At 40.0% G+C, this 20,910-nt stretch overlaps 1 protein-coding gene across 3 annotated transcripts in view; it reads left to right on the top strand.

Moving 5' to 3' along the window:
* The window catches only part of PCDH19 (protocadherin 19), a 153,995-nt gene that overhangs the window by 6,184 nt on the left and 126,901 nt on the right, over positions 1–20,910 (top strand). For all 3 annotated transcript variants that reach the window (XM_058712762.1, XM_058712761.1, XM_058712763.1), the window contains exon 2: positions 1,245–1,572. In XM_058712762.1, coding sequence (XP_058568745.1) covers positions 1,245–1,572 — 328 coding nt within the window. The remainder of the gene's footprint in view (positions 1–1,244; positions 1,573–20,910) is intronic.

Below are 20,910 nucleotides of genomic sequence, written 5' to 3'. Positions count from 1 at the left end.
CCCCAAATGCATTCATTTATGAGACTTGTGAGGTGATCTGCAATTGCTGCTGAATTGGGCTCCTTTTGTATTCAATAATTAGCTTTGTTGAGAGAGAATGCAGACACAGTTTCCCTTGTGAAGATCAACCCCATATTATTTATTAACCCTATTGTTTTGCTGATTATTGCCCATAAATGGAATTTTGAAACAATAAGGTGAATCATTATGTGCAAAGTAATAAATAACTTTGAGAATCTGGCTGCATTTTAATGTATTCTGTTTAAGTGTCTTAATGCTTGGTGTCTTTGGTGCATGTTGCTGGGTCTGTGTCAGTGTTAATTAAATTGAGCTCTTTGTGTTCCAGTTGTAGTGCAGCTGCTTGTAGGTACACCTGAATGGAGAAGGATGCTGAATGCACTAACCTTTAAATTCCTTTGCAGTAATTGTTTAACCATCACTTGTCTCCTCGGCTGTTTTATAAAAGGACAAAACAGCAAGTGTCTGCATTGCATCTCGGTTTCTCCCATTAGCAAGGAGCAAGACAAAAAGGTAGAGGAGAAAGTGAGCCTGAGGGGAGAGAGGTAAAAAGCATTTCCCCTAATTCAAATGGGTTTGGCTATCAGATTTCTCCAGGAGAGGAGGGGTCAGGGAAGGGAGTAGAAGGGAGCAGAGCTAGGGCAGGGGGATGGAGGGTGTGGAGGAGAAAAGCTGAGGATATGTCAAAGGATGGTGTCTGATCTCCTACCCCAGTCCAAAACTGATCAGGTGAATCAAAGAGAAATCTGATTGAGAGTGTTCCCCACATGGAAAAGGCCTAGAGGCACTGGAAAGGGGGTGAGTTCTTATTTCCTTCTATCTCCTCTTCTGTTAAATTAAGACTTCCTTCTTATTTCACCCAGGGGTTCCTTTGGGATCTAGGGGAGCTCCAGATTTGAGCATTTTCATGCTTTCTTTCTCATAGGCTCAACTTTCCGTGCCCACCCCCCTTGCTAAATAGCCACTCACAATGAGGAATTCCACATCCAAAGTATGGAAACATTTTTGGGGGTGGAAGAGTGGGAGGTTGGTCTGTTTTATATGAAAACTGTATGGCCCTTAGTTTTTTTCACATGTAAAAAGCACAGGGAGAAACCCAATGATGTAATGCACTGGAATAAGAAGCTGGAGCGGAGATTGGGTGCAACTCTGTGGGGTGCTTAATATTTATTAACACATGGTTCTGGAGGGCATTAGCAATATATGTTGCCTTTTTTGTCATATAGAATCGCTGAGTACTCCTATGGGCATCAAAAGAAATCAAGCAAGAAGAAAAAAATCAGTAAGAATGACATTCGTCTGGTACCCCGGGATGTGGAGGAGACAGACAAAATGAATGTTGTCAGTTGCTCTTCCCTGACCTCTTCCCTCAACTATTTCGACTACCACCAGCAGACACTGCCCCTGGGCTGCCGCCGCTCTGAGAGTACTTTCCTGAATGTGGAGAACCAGAATACCCGCAATACCAGCGCCAACCACATCTATCATCACTCTTTCAACAGCCAAGGCCCCCAGCAGCCAGACTTGATCATCAATGGTGTGCCTCTGCCTGAGGTGAGTGCAGCCAAGCGGCTCTGTGAGGTCCTCCCAGATCTTTTTCCTTGCTGCTTGCTGACAGAATAGGCCTTTATGCTGGAGAATTCCCTGGCACAGGTGGAGAGAACTTCTCTGCTTAAGCCCATTTCTGTGGTCAGGGTTTGCTACCAGGCTCTCTTGGGGCAAAGGGTAACACAACATATGGAGCCTTTGTAGGGGTGGATGTTGGGAGTGGGAGCTCCAGGGGTCTGAGCATTTGAAATCTCTGTATGGTATTCTGGCATAATACGAATTTGCTCCACCTGTTGCAAATACAATATGTTTGCCAGCCAGTGGCAGTAGCATTTCAGTTAAAGTGGCTGAGAAAGAATCAACAAGTATTGTTAAAGATAAGTGAACCTTAGAATGCTCAAGGGCCAAGTTCCCAGTATGAGAGTGATTCAGCCTCCTGAAGCCCCCTTTTGCTTTTTATTTGGCCATATACATGCTTTGCCAAGAATATGGATGGGCTACTTAAAGGGAGACAAATAATTTTTAAAAACACTGCCATTTCTTGGTAGTTCTTATAGTGACGTTTGACAAATGAGGAAGTAGAAATTGTCACTAATAATGAAAATTTCAGAAATTAACTATGATTTGAATTAGCTCTGTTTTCCTTTACCAGGTATGAATGTTTTCAAATGGAAGCATTTTTAAAACATTATGTAGTCCAGTGTTTGCTGGCTATTGGAATATCTCAGGGTAGTAGGGTGATAACATGGATGATGGTGGGTGGCTGGCTGGCTGGGTGGAGGGCTAAAAGTTCTTAAGTTGATTTCATTTTTCCATGAATTGCTTAAGTCCCTTTTTGGTTGGAAATTTTATGCACTTGGAGGTATATGTCCCGTTCCAGGCCACTAATGAAAGGAATACTGTATATTTGAAGAACACTTCCACATTTTTTGAAGCACCTGTATGACCATTGTCTCCTTTGATCCTTGTAAATAGTTATCTTGATAGATTGCCCATCAGTAGATGGTGAAACAGAAGTCCAGAGATGGTAAGAGAGATGGTAAAGAGTCAAAGAGCAGGAGAGAGAGACAGGGAAAGGGAGAGAGAGAGAGAGGAGAGACTAGATAGCAGGGCTCTATGACTCTCTGGCAAGTTCTGTTTCAGTGACACCTTCCTGCCTGGGAAATAATTCAGCCTGATATACTTAAGCTATGATGCATATAAAATGGCCTCATAGTATTTGTATCAATTTCATAGGGCAAAGGGTCTTAGGACTTCTTGAATCAATTGCTTTTCCTGGTTTCCTGAAGAATAATTCTCATCAGAATTAATTGGACCAAACAGCAGTGCTTTTAATGAGAAACTGATATTCTGTAAGCAACAAAGCACCAATATTTTCAATATATAAGTCTATAAATAAGGATTTATTGAAAATCCAGTATCATGCTGTATAGGATCAATTATAATTATGGATTTCAGTATATACTACTAGGAACTAGAAGTCTATACTTTTTGGAGGACTACTTGTGGAGTTCAGCAATAGAGAGGGAGAGGTAGTGCTATGTAGTGGAATCAGGTAGAACATGATTTTGAATCTGGTGTGGAATCTGTCTCTTTCCTCATCTACAAAACAGGAATATCTACCATACAACATTGGTCCAAGGAGTAATATGACATTGTGTAATATAAGATATTGACACATAGGTGTTCCTTGAATCATAGATGTATTAATTAGACAATAATTGGAAAATCATTTATAATGGCCTGCACACCTGAGCATGACCCCATAGACACTGTAACTAAAGAGGAATTTAAGTTGGCTTTATATAGATAACACCTACAAATTGGTGTGGTTGTATTATTCATATTGGACATTAAATGATGAAGGTAAAAGATGGCAAGGTTGTGGGTGCAGGTGCTGACTGCTATTGCTTGTGGAGATAGACAAAGGAATAATCATCTGAGGGCTTGGTGATTTTTTATGTAATCAATTCAAGGCACTAGAGAAATATGAGCCCTGGTGTTACGAGATATTTAGAGGGGGCAGGAGACATATGATGGTGTATGCACTAAGATCTTGGTGCTTTTTTTGATTCTCCTATGGGCAGAATAAAACAAAATATGCTTCAATTATTTCGAAAAGCCATTGAAAGTCTGAATTCTGATCCTATCCCCAACTCACAAAGCCACATGCTCTCCTTATTTAACAAAATCATACAGATGTAATATGTGGGACTAGTCAAGGGCCAAGGCAGTGTGTACTAGACACAGTGAGGTTAAGTGTGTATTTCTAATAAGCAGTCCTAGAAAGTTCAACTGACAAACCCTTTCAGAAAGAGGAGAGACCCTCTCACAGCTAAGCATGAATCAGGCCATTTAACTTGGATCTGCCACAAAGTTATGCATGGGGAAAATAACACTTCTCCTTTTCTTTCCATACCTGAAGACCCTGAATGTGGACTAGGTAGAATACTTAGGTACAGTGAAATCTCCTGAAGAGTGAGAATGATTGATGCATACATTCAACTAATATTTCTTGAAGGTCTACTTTTTTTGCTCTAGGCTCTGGTGTTATAGATATGAAAAAGATGTTCTATTGTCTCAGGGAATGCACATTCTAACAGACAGGACAAGCAAACCAATAGTTGATTTGCAGTATAGAATGATTTATGCTACTATTGGGTTCAATGGGATAGTCTCCATTCCTAGGATAGTAATATCCTGATATATTTCCTATCTTCTCTTTATATTTTCCAATTAATTAATTAATCCATCCAAGAAACCACCATTTATTAAGCAATTATAGCACAGAATAAGTGCTAAGATGTGAAAAATATGAGATTCTGCAGAAATTTCTGTATTAAATCTTATGTCACTTACATTTTTCTTTACATTATTCCATTAAACTCTTATTTTATTTTTTCATTAATTAAACCCAGGAACATTTGTTGTACACTTAGAATGTATTAGACACTGTGCTACTTGTCCAGGATACAAAAATACAACACTTGATTTTTGACCCTGGGGAGTTTACAGGGAGACAGACAAGTAAACAAGCCAATTCAATTCAGGATAACATTTCTTTTCTGAGCATATATTACATTATTACTCTCAAGATTGGGACCAAAGCAGTGCACATTAGGTTTCTCTGCTGGGCTACCTTGTGACAAACCTACTCCCTTCATTAGCTGCAGTCAGTTACAAGGCTTATGGATGACATTGTAGAGGAGTCAAAACTTCTTCCCTTGCAGCAAGCACTCCATCACACCTTATCACCATGGCATTAAATCAAATAAACCAGTAAGAATTATTAGAAAATACACTATGTGCTCAGCTGTGTGGCGGGTACCATGGGGATCCCAAATAAATATGAGATGCAGCACCTGCCCTCAGAGAGTTCAGTCTGGTTGGGGAGCTAAGATCACCCAGTGATTTCCCTGCATGTAATACAAGAGAGTTTCTAACCACGTGTTACTTCGTAGACTTCTTAGTACTCCCCTTCTTCTTCCTTGGCAGCCCTGCCATCATTTATAGGTAGACTTACTGTTGAACTCCTGAGGTTTGGTGCTGACTTGAGCGTAACTTTTACATCAGTGTGCAAACCTAGCCACATCTGTTGGCTCTCTGTAATACACATCTGTATTGTTGGTTCTCGAAACCAAAGGGAACATGATGTTAAGTGCAGTGATTAGTAGGTAAGGTAAAGGGAACGGAGTACTGGTCTAGGGAATTGGAACTCAGCCTTTAGTATCACAGAGACCATCTTGCCTAGAATGGCATATTATTGTTTACTGGTCTTCTGATGTTGGTCAGGAAATCAGCTATGTGGATTTTGTGGTTTTGGACACAAATTTGAAGAGCGAAAATGGAGGATGCCTTTGCTGTTTACAGAAGACTTTTGTAGAATTAGTGATATCAGGTAGCCCATAAATATCTTAAATTGAAAGGTGAGATTTGAATTTCTTGGCACCCTGGTATAATTAGTCCATAGATTTAGTATATGCATAAGTGAATGCATGGTGGTGGGAGGAGAGTGGAAAGAGGGAAAAGAAATTGAAAAAGAATGGAGGGAGAGAATAATAATAGGTTTGCCAATTTGCTAAGATTTTTTTCTAAAAATATTCCAGCATTTTTAGGTTCTCCTTATTATGGCAAATATTTTTTCTTCCAATCTTATGGAATGGAGGCATGCCTATTGAGCGCCTTTGGATGCTGGAAAGTGAAAGTACACCAGCATCCCTGCATTACCCTTTTTGTCACCCAAGCCATGGTCATTGCTGGAGGAAGAAAATGCAACTCATTTCTTTTACTGCTAAATGGAGACTTTGGTGGGACCTCCCTGCCTTTGGGGTGGTGGTGGTCAAATGGCCCAGACACCCAGTCTCTTTGGTGAGGTATTTTAAAACTTTGGTTTTCTAATGTTGAATATTTCTGGGCTGACAACTCTAAGAGAGTGATAGTTTGGCAAAAGCTTCCAGAATTCTAGTCATATGTGCATAGGAATTTAGATTTTGGTTTCGAACTCAATCTTGAGTTCTCTCTGTTTTTCTACCATTCACTAGGAAACTGTAGCATCTTCAATATGAGACATCCTAAGGGTGTGTGTGCTCTACTATAACACTGAACGGTTTCATGAGTAGCAGTGGAAGAGTTTGCAGACTAAGGATGTATGTGGCAAACTAAATTGAATGCTTCCAGTTATCTTATAGGAAGTCTTAGTGCATGTTATCTTAGTGCAAATAGTGAAACTAAGACATCAGTTAGGCTTTGAAGAAAAATAAGAAGAAATAAATAGCTCAGTATGCTTTGGTCCCTAAAACAGAGTTTTAAAATTAGGGATTTGCAGGGATTTGAGTAGAACTCTGGGTTAAGGAACTAAAACAGCAGCCACAAACCTATCAGATGTCAGATTCAGAAATCATTAGGAAATTGGTATGTATGATGAGGCTGGTTTGGATAGCAAGGAAATGACACAAAACACCACCTGCAATTAAAACAAAGCAACAAGTTGTTCAGTGAGCACCTTTTATTTTACTTTCCTTGAAACGACAGTGTCTTGGAACCATCTAAATCTTACCTCTAAAGGGTCTAAAGTAACCCTCAGGTTGTAGAAGGAAACAATGGAAAATAGCCCACATCTTTTCAAGTGTATTCAAGCCAGTTTTCTTTAAATTTTTTTTTTTCAACGTTTTTTATTTATTTTTGGGACAGAGAGAGACAGAGCATGAACGGGGGAGGGGCAGAGAGAGAGGGAGGCACAGAAGCGGAAACAGGCTCCAGGCTCTGAGCCATCAGCCCAGAGCCTGACGCGGGGCTCGAACTCACGGACCGCGAGATCGTGACCTGGCTGAAGTCGGACGCTTAACCGACTGCGCCACCCAGGCGCCCCAAGCCAGTTTTCTTTAAAAATCAAAGGCTCTGCTTCTACTAGGAGACATTCTAGGGCCATCCACTGCCTACATTGTATCTTATTGGCCCATTCAGATCTAGCAGAGGCAGTGTGTTTCCCAGTGAGGATCTGTTTGTAAGATGTGTTCCAGAATAAACCGTTCCACTGTTGTCTCCATGCAACTGCTGCAGCACTGAGTTAGTTTACATCAGTATTTGCTAATTTATTATTATCATTCCTTATTGGCAATTAACTGGTTACCTTAGAGATCATGTCTCTCCCCATACACCTTCACTAAAGTTGAGCTCAGCCAGAGTACTTGCTAATGATCCTGAGATTTCTCTCCCTAGAGGACTGGAGGCAGGACATTTTCCATAGAGGGCTCTGAGGCCTTGGAATTCTTCTTTTTGAGGACCACTTGTTTTGGGTCCTGGTGGCCCTACCTGGTTTTTCTTTTGATTGTCAGTCAGACTTATAAGGCCTGAAAAGCGGCAGACCTCTCCTTCCCTATCTTCGCCCCAGTCTTTGCTGTGATTTTGGTATACTGTGCCCAGAGGCTGAAGGTAGGGTTGTGGAGAATTGCTTGTTAGGAATTAGAGGGTTAAAAAAGGGTGAAGCCACCTCCTGGCAAAGCTGGAATCTTTCAGTTATGGTGCTGCAGTGGATCTGAAGTGGCTGTTTGGAATTTCAGATGCTGAACCCTCTGCTTGTGTATCTCAGCTTCCAGGGCATAGGGGAGACCAAGCTTGGCTGGATCAAGTGTCTCAGATGTGGGTAAATGAAACCATTTGTACAAGAGGCCTGTGTGTGAGAGGCAGGAGGCTGGCTCTGGAGTGGCCATTTTCCCCTACTGAGAGGAGGCTTAATTTCTTGATGTGTGACTGGCTGGCCTTTAATGTGAGCCTCATTTACTTCGAACAATTGAGAGGCTTGAAATGAAAGTCCCAGAGGATCAGTTGTTTGTAGAGGGAAATGTTCCTCAAGTTACATTTCCTTTTTAGCTGTTGTGTAGTTACGAGTAGTTTTTGTGTGGGCTGCATGGTGAGGGTCACTCCACTAACAGTGGGTGTACCCAGGCTGCTAGCGCCTCCATGTGTCACCCCAGGGAATGGTGAGGAAAGTACTGCAGCTGCCTGAAGAACAGCTCTGCCAACTCCGGGAACTTGGGTTCCCATGCAGACATCTCATTTGTTATGTCATTCAACATTTTGCTTGAAAATATTGGCTAGAACCACACAGCTCCACAGAGCTCCTGGAAGAGATGTGAAAAGGAACCAGTATTTTCACTCTAATCATGAAAATGGAGTTACAGAGAGGTCAAATGACTCAACTAAGCACACAACATTTGGGGTCAAACCTGACTATTTATCTTGACAGCAGCTTCAAAGTGCTGCTTCAAGTGCATTCTGTCACAGAACAGATTGGATGTCACAAGAGGACCTGTGGATGTACCTTTGAATGGTAGTTGTGTTCCTGAAAAGCTGTGCAGCAAGCGAGTGCTTTGTAAATTAGACCCTGTTTTAACGACAGTGATGGCATTCCATATTTATAGAAATCCTATGGTGGACTCTTTCATAAAAGAAAGAGCCCCCATGTAATGTGAATAAACAACTCCTGACTGAGATTTCCTTTGTTAAGTCTAGATTTTTCACCTATCTTGTTTACTTAAAGTGAGATTCCTCACATTGGCAAGATTTACAAAATCTTTGAAAGGTGGGCCAATTCATTATTCTCTTGAATTCTCACTGTTTGGCTTTCCTGGTTGAATTTCACTTAATTAAAAAAAATGTCACCATGTAATATTTAAAATATGTGGAGTCCAGAGAAGACAGATACGTATCACCTAGATTTAACAAATGTTACATTTTGGGATACCTGGGTGGCTCAGTCAGTTAAGCGTCTGACTTTGGCTCAGGTCATGATCCCAGTTCCTGGGTTTGAGCCCTGAGTTGGGCTCTGTGCTGACAGCTCAGAGCCTACAGCCTGCTTCGCATTCTGTCTCTCCCTCTCTCTGTGTTACTTTCTCACTTGTGCTCTGTATCTATCTCTCAAAAATAAAATTAAAAATTAAAAAAAAATGTTCCTCTGTGTCTTTATTTTTTTTTTGCCATTTTCATAGTTCACTTTATTTTTTTACATTTATTTTTATTTATTTTATTTTATTTTTTTATAATATATGAAATTTATTGTCAAATTGGTTTCCATACAACACCCAGTACTCATCCCAAAAGGTGCCCTCCTCAATACCCATCACCCACCCTCCCCTCCCTCCCACCCCCCATCAACCCTCAGTTTGTTCTCAGTTTTTAAGAGTCTCTTATGCTTTGTCTCTCCCACTCTAACCTCTTTTTTTTTTCCTTCTCCTCCCCCATGGGTTTCTGTTACGTTTCTCAGGATCCACACAAGAGTGAAAACATATGGTATCTGTCTTTCTCTGTATGGCTTATTTCACTTAGCATCACACTCTCCAGTTCCATCCACGTTGCTACAAATGGCCAGATTTCATTCTTTCTCATTGCCACGTAGTATTCCATTGTGTATATAAACCACAATTTCTTTATCCATTCATCAGTTGATGGACATTTAGGCTCTTTCCATAATTTGGCTATTGTTGAGAGTGCTGCTATAAACATTGGGGTATAAGTGCCCCTATGCATCAGTACTCCTGTATCCCTTGGGTAAATTCCTAGCAATGCTATTGCTGGGTCATAGGGTAGGTCTATTTTGAATTTTCTGAGGAACCTCCACACTGCTTTCCAGAGCGGCTGCACCAATTTGCATTCCCACCAACAGTGCAAGAGGGTTCCCGTTTCTCCACATCCTCTCCAGCATCTATAGTCTCCTGATTTGTTCATTTTGGCCACTCTGACTGGTGTGAGGTGATATCTGAGTGTGGTTTTGATTTGTATTTCCCTGATAAGGAGCGACGTTGAACATCTTTTCATGTGCCTGTTGGCCATCCGGATGTCTTCTTTAGACAAGTGTCTATTCATGTTTTCTGCCCATTTCTTCACTGGGTTATTTGTTTTTCAGGTGTGGAGTTTGGTGAGCTCTGTACAGATTTTGGATACTAGCCCTTTGTCCGATATGTCATTTGCAAATATCTTTTCCCATTCCGTTGGTTGCCTTTTAGTTTTGTTGGTTGTTTCCTTTGCTGTGCAGAAGCTTTTTATCTTCATAAGGTCCCAGTAATTCATTTTTGCTTTTAATTCCCTTGCCTTTGGGGATGTGTCGAGTAAGAGATTGCTACGGCTGAGGTCAGAGAGGTCTTTTCCAGCTTTCTCCTCTAAGGTTTTGATGGTTTCCTGTCTCACATTCAGGTCCTTTATCCATTTTGAGTTTATTTTTGTGAATGGTGTGAGAAAGTGGTCTAGTTTCAACCTTCTGCATGTTGCTGTCCAGTTCTCCCAGCACCATTTGTTAAAGAGACTGTCTTTTTTCCATTGGATGTTCTTTCCTGCTTTGTCAAAGATTAGTTGGCCATACGTTTGTGGGTCTAGTTCTGGGGCTTCTATTCTATTCCATTGGTCTATGTGTCTGTTTTTGTGCCAATACCATGCTGTCTTGATGATGACAGCTTTGGAGTAGGGGCTAAAGTCTGGGATTGTGATGCCTCCCGCTTTGGTCTTCTTCTTCAAAATTACTTTGGCTATTCGGGGCCTTTTGTGGTTCCATATGAATTTTAGGATTGCTTGTTCTAGTTTCGAGAAGAATGCTGGTGCAATTTTGATTGGGATTGCATTGGATGTGTAGATAGCTTTGGGTAGTATTGACATTTTGACAATATTTATTCTTCCCATCCATCAGCATGGAACGTCTTTCCATTTCTTTATATCTTCTTCAATTACCTTCATAAGCTTTCTATAGTTTTCAGCATACAGATCTTTTACATCTTTGGTTAGATTTATTCCTAGGTATTTTATGCTTCTTGGTGCAATTGTGAATGGGATCAGTTTCTTTATTTGTCTTTCTGTTGCTTCATTGTTAGTGTATAAGAATGCAACTGATTTCTGTACATTGATTTTGTATCCTGCAACGTTGCTGAATTCATGTATCAGTTCTAGCAGACTTTTGGTGGAGTCTATCAGATTTTCCATGTATAATATCATGTCATCTGCAAAAAGCGAAAGCTTGACTTCATCTTTGCCAATTTTGATGCCTTTGATTTCCTTTTTTGTCTGATTGCATATGCTAGAACTTCCAGCACTATGTTAAACAACAGCGGTGAGAGTGGGCACCCCTGTCGTGTTCCTGATCTCAGGGAAAAAGCTCTCAGTTTTTCCCCGTTGAGGATGATGTTAGCTGTGGGCTTTTCATAAATGGCTTTTATGATGTTTAAGTATGTTCCTTCTATCCCGACTTTCTCAAGGGTTTTTATTAAGAAAGGGTGCTGGATTTTGTCAAAGGCCTTTTCTGCATCGATTGACAGGATCATATGGTTCTTCTCTTTTTTTGTTGTTAATGTGATGTATCACGTTGATTGATTTGCGAATGTTGAACCAGCCCTGCATCCCGGGAATGAATCCCACTTGATCATGGTGAATAATTCTTTTTATATGCCATTGAATTCGATTTGCTAGTATCTTATTGAGAATTTTTGCATCCATATTCATCAGGGATATTGGCCTGTAGTTCTCTTTTTTTACTGGGTCTCTGTCTGGTTTAGGAATCAAAGTAATACTGGCTTCCTAGAATGAGTCTGGAAGTTTTCCTTCCCTTTCTATTTCTTGGAGTAGCTTGAGAAGGATAGGTATTGTCTCTGCTTTAAACGTCTGGTAGAACTCCCCTGGGAAGCCATCTGGTCCTGGACTCTTATTTGTTGGGAGATTTTTGATAACCGATTCAATTTCGTCGCTGGTTATGGGTCTGTTCAAGCTTTCTATTTCCTCCTGATTGAGTTTTGGAAGAGTGTGGGAGTTTAGGAGTTTGTCCATTTCTTCCAGGTTGTCCAATTTGTTGGCATATAATTTTTCATAGTATTCCCTGATAATTGTTTGTATCTCTGAGGGATTGGTTGTCATCATTCCATTTTCATTCATGATTTTATCTATTTGGGTCATCTCCCTTTTCTTTTTGAGAAGCCTGGCTAGAGGTTTGTCAATTTTGTTTATTTTTTCAAAAAACCAACTCTTGGTTTCGTTGATCTGCTCTACAGTTTTTTTAGATTCTATATTGTTTATTTCTGCTCTGGTCTTTATGATTTCTCTTCTTCTGCTGGGTTTAGGCTGCCTTTGCTGTTCTGCTTCTATTTCCTTTAGGTGTGCTGTTAGATTTTGTATTTGGGATTTTTCTTGTTTCTTGAGATAGGCCTGGATTGCAATGTATTTTCCTCTCAGGACTGCCTTCGCTGCATCCCAAAGCGTTTGGATTGTGGTATTTTCATTTTCGTTTGTTTCCATATATTTTTTAATTTCTTCTCTAATTGCCTGGTTGACCCACTCATTCATTAGTAGGGTGTTCTTTAACCTCCATGCTTTTGGAGGTTTTCCAGACTTTTTCCTGTGGTTGATTTCAAGCTTCATAGCATTGTGGTCTGAAAGTATGCATGGTATAATTTAAATTCTTGTAAACTTATGAAGGGCTGTTTTGTGACCCAGTATATGATCTATCTTGAAGAATGTTCCATGTGCACTCGAGAAGAAAGTATATTCTGTTGCTTTAGGATGCAGAGTTCTAAATATATCTGTCAAGTCCATCTGATCCAATGTATCCTTCAGGGCTCTTGTTTCTTTATTGACCGTGTGTCTAGATGATCTATCCATTTCTGTAAGTGGGGTGTTAAAGTCCCCTGCAATTACCACATTCTTATCAATAAGGTTGCTTTTTTTTATGAGTAATTGTTTTATATATTTGGGGGCTCCGCTATTCGGCGCATAGACATTTATAATTGTTAGCTCTTCCTGATGGATAGACCCTGTAATTATTATATAATGCCCTTCTTCATCTCTTGTTACAGCCTTTAATTTAAAGTCTAGTTTGTCTGATATAAGTATGGCTACTCCAGCTTTCTTTTGGCTTCCAGTAGCATGATAAATAGTTCTCCATCCCCTCACTCTCAATCTAAAGGTGTCCTCAGATCTAAAATGAGTCTCTTGTAGACAGCAAATAGATGGGTCTTGTTTTTTTATCCATTCTGATACCCTATATCTTTTGGTTGGCTCATTTAATCCATTTACATTCAGTGTTATTATAGAAAGATATGGGTTTAGAGTCATTGTGATGTCTGTATGTTTTATGCTTGTAGTGATGTCTCTGGTACTTTGTCTCACAGGATCCCCCTTAGGATCTCTTGTAGGGCTGGTTTCGTGGTGACAAATTCCTTCAGTTTTTGTTTGTTTGGGAAGACCTTTATCTCTCCTTCTATTCTAAATGACAGACTTGCTGGATAAAGGATTCTCGGCTGCATATTTTTTCTGTTTAGCACACTGAAGATCTCGTGCCAATCCTTTCTGGCCTGCCAAATTTCAAAAGAGAGATCAGTCACGAGTCTTATAGGTCTCCCTTTATATGTGAGGGCACGTTTATCCCTTACTGCTTTCAGAATTTTCTCTTTATCCTTGTATTTTGCCAGTTTCACTATGATATGTCGTGCAGAAGATCGATTCAAGTTACGTCTGAAGGGAGTTCTCTGTGCCTCTTGGATTTCAACGCCTTTTTCCTTCCCCAGTTCAGGGAAGTTCTCAGCTATAATTTTTTCAAGTACCCCTTCAGCACCTTTCCCTCTCTCTTCCTCCTCTGGGATACCAATTATGCGTATATTATTTCTTTTTAGTGTATCACTTAGTTCTCTAATTTTCCCCTCATACTCCTGGATTTTTTTTTTATCTCTGTTTCTCTCAGCTTCCTCTTTCTCCATAACTTTATCTTCTAGTTCACCTATTCTCTCCTCTGCCTCTTCAATCCGAGCTGTCGTCATTTCCATTTTGTTTTGCATTTCGTTTAAAGCGCTTTCCAGCTCCTCGTGACTGTTCTTTAGTCCCTTGATCTCTGTAGCAAGAGATTCTCTGCTGTCCTCTATACTGTTTTCAAGCCCAGCGATTAATTTTATGACTATTATTCTAAATTCACTTTCTGTTGTATTATTTAAATCCTTTTTGATCAGTTCATTAGCTGTTATTTCCTGGAGATTCTTCTGAGGGGAATTCTTCCGTTTGGTCATTTTGCATAGTCCCTGGAGTGGTGAGGACCTGCAGGGCACTTCCCCTGTGCTGTGGTGTATAACTGGAGTTGGTGGGCGGGGCCACAGTCAGACCAGATGTCTGCCCCCAGCCCACCACTGGGGCCACAGTCAGACTGGTGTGTGCTTTCTCTTCCCCTCTCCTAGGGGTGGGATTCACTGTGGGGTGGCGTGGCCCATCTGGGCTATTTGCACACTGCCAGGCTTGTGGTGCTGGGGATCTGGCGTATTAGCTGGGGTGGGTAGGCAAGGTGCACGGGGGCAGGAGGGGCAGGCTTAGCTCGCTTCTCCTTAGGTGATCCACTTCAGGAGGGGCCCTGTGGCAGTGGGAGGGAGTCAGATCCGCTGCCAGAGGTTTGGCTCCACAGAAGCACAGAGTTGGGTGTTTCCGTGGAGGGAGCAAGTTCCCTGGCAGGAACTGGTTCCCTTTGGGATTTTGGCTGGGGGATGGGCGGGGGAGATGGCGCTGGCAAATGCCTTTGTTCCCCACCAAACTGAGCTCTGTCGTCTGGGGGCTCAGCAACTCTCCCTCCCTTTGTCCTCCAGCCTTCCCGCTTTCTGAGCAGAGCTGTTAACATATGACCTCCCAGACGCTAAGTTGCGCTTGCTGTGGGAACACAGTCCGTCAGGCCCCTCCTCTTTTGCCAGCCAGACTCAGGGCTCTGCTTGGCCGGCGAGCTGCCCCTCCACCCTGGCTCCCTCCCGCCAGTCCATGGAGCGCGCACCGCCTCGCCGCCCTTCCTACCCTCTTCCATGGGCCTCTCATCTGCGCTTGGCTCTGGAGACTCCGTTCTGCTAATCCTCTGGCGGTTTTCTGGGTTCTTTAGGCAGGTGTAGGTGGAATCTAAGTGATCAGCAGGACGCACGGTGAGCCCAGCGTCCTCCTATGCTGCCATCTTCCCTCTCTGCTATTTTTATTTCTCTTCTGTGTGTTTAAAAAAATGCTATATTTCCTATTTGTTCCAGATTAAAAAAAAAAAAAAAACAAAAATCAAAAAACTAAAGATTACAGCTACCCCCTTCCCATCCTATTCATCTCCCTCCACTCTTTGTCATTCTGTGGCTGGAGGGACTGAAGCCTATCAGGAATGTTGTTGGTACTTCTTGTCTTAGATTCCTGAGCTCACTTGTGAAAGAGATGGCTCTCACTTTGCTGATCCAGGTTCTGAAAACTCCCCAAGTCAGTAATTGTCTCCCAGGTTGAGTAGAGACTGGGAACTACTTCAGCAAATGAAAGAACTCTCTGATACTTCCTTTAAATTCAGCTTTGGGGGAGGTAGAATATTACTTTTCAGAAAGAACAAAATGAGAGCGAGAGTTAGATTGATGTACAGGTATTAGAGGTAGCTACCTTTACTTTTGAGCAGACAGTTTGGGATTGAAGCAGGCAAGAAGCCAGGTGTGAAGTCTGCATTCTCCTTGAGCTCAGTGTTCATGCACTAGCATCAGGATCTCTTCATGTCAGACTCTTAGGTGCTGCCTTGATGTGCATAGTCTTCGGATCCTGCATTAAGTCTCTGAGTGCCAGAGTGGCCAGTTTTTGACTTCTCCCACTGGGCCCCATCTGGCTGCTGTTCTGGGGCAAGGTGCTCTCGGTCTCTGCCACTACCACTGGTCTTAGTGGTCTTTGCTTTCTGGATTATTTTCATTTCTTAATCTGATCTCCAGAGCATGAGGGGCACCTCTTCTCAGAATGTGTAGTTTGATCTTCTGAACAAAATGAATTCTCTGTGTAAGCTGGCAGGAAGATAAATTCAATCCAAAGACCAGACTCTCCCTCTCCCTTTAGGGGAGTGTGTGTGTGTGTGTGTGTGTGTGTGTGTGTGTATGTGTGTGTGTATGAGAGAGAGAGAGAGAGACAGAGAGAGAATGATCTGCTTCTCTCATCCCCTTATTCCATCTCTGTGGTGATGGAGCCTTTATAGGCCAGAGCACCCCAATTTGATATAGCCCAGCAACAGATCTCCTGGGGACTATTTATAATTGAGAACTCTGAGTAGGAAACAGCCAAATAATCATTGCTGTGCATGTAACCCAGCTTAAGAAAATTTTATGGGGAATTTCAATTCTTTGGAAATTATTTTCTGAGGCTCAGTTTCTCTTTTTGTGCCTTTGAACACAATTCTGTTTCAAACCCTCCTCTTCTTCCTCTTTAGTTCATTTGGCTTGAGGAAATCTTATTTGGGCTGCTTATGTGTACAGGTACTTAACTATGACACGATATCTTTTCTAAGTGAGATGTATGAACAGGGATCAGCCTGTATTCACAGGGGTTGGCTTAACCTTCAAGCAACTTTTTTTTTTAATTTTTACAACTAAAGATGTCTGTAAGCTAACATTCATATTTGAAACTTGACATGTTTGAGGGATGTGGGGCTCTGAAAATGCAGGTACAAGGAGAGGCATCTGGCTATAGGTAATGGTGAATGGCTTGTTGGAAGACTGATTTCCTCCTCTGTGCTGACAGGCACAGAGGCCCATGGTGAGGACACAGGACACAGGTACACTGCACTCAGAGGACTGGCATTGACTATGATTTTGCCATACTGGTCATTTCTTTAATTAGTGCATTTCCATTTTCTCAAGTATAGACTTTCGAGTGATGGCATATGTTAATGGCAATGTTTGTTTCTAAGACCTTAGGGGAGAACATCATGGCATTAGCATTAAATAAGGGCTTTTTCATGGGATTTTGCCTGATTTTTTAAAATTGAACAACAATTTGATAGCTATGGCTCTTTAGAAACAAATCTCAAATGCTACATACGAAACACCAATTTTCTGTGTGGCTTGTGAGCTTGCTAATGGGATGTATGTCCTTATACCTCTAGGTCACTTTTTAAATTTTGCCTCTACTGGTAATTTTTTTAGAAAGGGAAAAAAAAACCACATGCTTTGTTGCAGTAAGAAATACAATAAGGAAATGTCTGAAATGGGAAGAAAGTTAAACTGCTTTGCAAAAACTATACTTTGTAGAGTGACCTGAGAAAGCAAAATTTTATAAAACTAGTAAGCCATAATACCGTGGTGCTGGGCACTGTTGGAATGGCATCAGGGGATTCAGTCTTTGCATATTTGATCATCTGGTATCCTCAAGAAGAGACATTGGAAGGTGGGAAAAATCCAGAACTGTAAAGTTTTGTGGCTGTGCATGGAGCCATTTTTGGAGGTATGGGATCAAAGAATGTGTGACATTTGCATTGTCTGTCTCTCCTCACCCACTGAGCCTAGCAAGCTCTAATCAGGGCAGTTATCTCTAATGTATGACTCACCCAAATCACTGTATTCCCAAAGATAACAATCTAGAAATCTGTAATTCTGTGACAGGGGAGGAGGTCACTAGCAAAACAGATGAAACAGAATTAAAAACCTCATAAAAGAAGAGCTTTAGTTTATTGAAATCTATTATTACTAAGGAAAATTCAAGACATGGAGAATTATGAAAAATCCAAACAGATCCCAAACTGCATCAACCCTGGAACAATTGTGTGAGGAGATTGGGTCAGGATATTTCCAAGTTCTTTTGCCGCTCTGACTGTAATTCTGTGAATTTTATAGCATTGGGTCGAAGGGCTTCATTCATACAGCTGACTGCATTAAGGTTTGAGTCCATGTGATCATTAACAGCTGCTCGGTAGGTGGTATTGAGGGTAAGGGACTTAGCTATGACAGGAGACACAATAAGTATAAGCCTCTAGCTTTTAAATGACGGCAACATATTCTGTGTCTAATGTGAGTTGTGTGTGTGTCAAAATTCAGTAGCCTCCCCGTTCAAATAGGTCTTCCTGTCCAATGTGAGTTCTGCCGTAAAGACAGTATTGAGTATACTAACCTTGCTTCAGTTGGTCTGTACTTGTTCTAGGGATGTGTAGCAGATACACTCCCCTTTCCTGGAAAACTAGAAAACTTTCAGAAGAACACAACTTCACTTAAATATAAATTACGTTGATTATCACGCTACCTAAAATTTCACAGACCTGAAAGTCACCAAGATCTCCTTTTGAGTTAGGTACCCTTGAGAACTGTTTTGTTTATCATGATAAATTATCTAAACTTTCATATTGTTTAAGACCAACATTATGGAAATAAGCAGCTCTTTATTTCATTCTAAGATCAGTCTAACCAAATTATGCAACTTCTAATGCAAGTGCTTGAAGTTTCCATTTTGAAAGTTTTCTCATTTTAATACCTTGCAAGAGATAAATATTTTAGCTACTATTCATGCTTAACAACATATTTTACTGATTGTCATTCTCTTTGTGGCATTTGTTGGCATGAGGGGCAGTTCACCATGGCTTTGCTCATTTTGCTGTTTGCTTTGGATAGTCAGCAAAGAGCCAGAATTCAATAAAAAACATGTATTTTTGTTGTTGCTATTTTTAATCTCAGGCCATGGGAGGCTGAGACCTACAGAATCAATATATATATATAGGGCATGTGGATGTTTTGCCTGAGAGTCAAAAATGAGGTAGATTTTCTTTTAAAGTAGATTTGATTCCAGAATTACTAAACTATTAAACTCAACACATGTTGGAGACTGGCAGATGGCATTCAGCAGGATTTGGGGCACTGTCTGTAACAAAGCAATCTATTTCTTGCAGGGAATAAATTGCTATTTCTGGGGAAGGGGAGGTCAGTTGGGGAGCCCTTGGGAAGCTTTGTTTTACTTTTAAGCTCATAAAGAGTATTTTTCAGGGGCTCCTTGAAGGCAGGGCCAATTCTATACAATTCCTTTTGCTTGGTGTCAGTGTTATTAAGATTTGTGACTTAAGAGTTTCTACAGTGGTTGTTATGCCCTGATCTTAAAAGGTATTCATTTATTTTAGATGAATCTTACTGCTCTATGATGGTTTGCCTCTAGACTTTAGTGAATGGACTTTCCATTTAGTAATTAGGTTCTTTTCAAACAAATATTTTGGCTTGAAAACATTCACCCATTCATACATCTACCAAATATTTGTAGATCATCCTTTACTGACCAGCTCTGAACTCAGCTCTGAGGGATAGAGAAAATATATGGTACCTACTCATAGCTTATGTTATTGTTGAGGACACAAGATGAGAAGTTAAATACATTTTAAAAAAAACAATGGGAAAAGTAAGGATTATTGGCTAAATGGTGCTATGTGATTGATTATTGGAAAAAATAAGTTTTTATTTCCCACTATATGACAAAATAAATTCCACATGGATTAAAGAGTTAAAATTTTAAGATGAAAACTCAGTAAAGTCAATAGCACAGGACTTCAGAGGATAAAAGCAATGGAAATAAACACAAAGAAAAATACCAGCAGCTCTATTAAAATTTGGAAATGTCTGTATGTCTAAAAAATAATAAGCCAAATGAAAAAATAAACTGTAAGCTGAGGACATGTTTTAAGTTTATATAGAAAAGAACCTGTATTTATTACTTCTACAAATGTTTATATAGTGTTTACTATGTGCTAGTCAGTATTCAAGGTGCTGGGGATATAAGAGTGAGCAAAACAAAGTCCCTGTCTTCATTGAGTTTATAATTTTATGCACACAGACAAGTGATAAACAAATAAATATATATGTTAGGTGATGATATGGAGAAAAATAAGGAAGGGTAAAGGGTACATGTTTCTGTCAGAAATGAGGGCTCTCTAGAAAGGTCAGGGAAGACATCTTGGATAAAGGGACATTTAAACAATGCTTTTAATATATAAAGAGCTCTTATAAATCAATAAATAAGACAAATACCACAATATAAAAATTATGCAAAAGACACAGATAATTCATAAAGAAGCTGTACAAATGGCCGGTAGATAGAAAAGTATTTCAATCTTAGTAAGTCAATAATAACAATGGAATGCCATTATTAACTTTTAATTACAAACACTATATATACTTATTAAAAAGTCAAACAATACAGGAGCATATAAAATAGAAGCTAAAGTCTCCACAACTCTCTCCCTATTAATCCATTACCTTGGGGGAACCACAGACAACAATTTGATATGCAAAATGTCTTATTTTTACTTATAGAACTAGGAAAATTTTAAAAATTATACTCCACATTGATATGGTTATCACACACTGTTACATGGAATATAATTGATAGAATTGAAATTGACATAATCTTTCTTGGGGGCAATTTGCAAATGCACATTAAAACCCCTATAATATCTAGTGTTTCTTTTTCTGGGAGTTATCCTAAGGAAATAATTTTAGATTTGCCTAGAAATTCATGTTCAAGGATGTTAATTTCAGTACAATTTATAGAGCTAAAATATTGAAAATATCCTTAATATACAAAGCATTATTATAATTTTAAATATCGTCTGGTGAAGCCATAGGGAAACAGGCGGTCTCATACATTGTTCATGGGTGTATAAATTGGCACCAGTCCCGTGGAGGAAAATTTGATAATGTCCCTCAAAACTGCAAATGCATATATGTGCATTGCTAGAATACTGTGAAGACATTAAAATAATATTTTGAGGAATATTTAATGATGCAAGAAAACACTCTTTGCATAACATACATTAATTGAAAATATCGCAAATGAAACAGCATGTACAGGTTGATTACACTTATTTGAAAATACATGTGTGTGTAGAAAAAAATACTGGAAGGAATATTACCAAAGCATTAATACTTTTCACAGGATTCAGGAAATCAGGTGATTTTTACTTTTGAAACACGCTTTTCTAATTTCCCAAATTTTCTATATTGAACATGCATTATTTCTGAGATCAGAAAAGCAATTACTTAAGAGGTAACTACTAGACTACATAGTAAATATTAAGGACCAAAGAGGTGGCATAAAATATAA

This window comes from Neofelis nebulosa, chromosome X (genome assembly GCF_028018385.1).
Source record: "Neofelis nebulosa isolate mNeoNeb1 chromosome X, mNeoNeb1.pri, whole genome shotgun sequence".
Lineage (NCBI taxonomy): Eukaryota > Metazoa > Chordata > Mammalia > Carnivora > Felidae > Neofelis > Neofelis nebulosa.
Note: the sequence above shows the minus strand (reverse complement) of the source record. Positions and strands in the feature narration are given on the sequence as shown.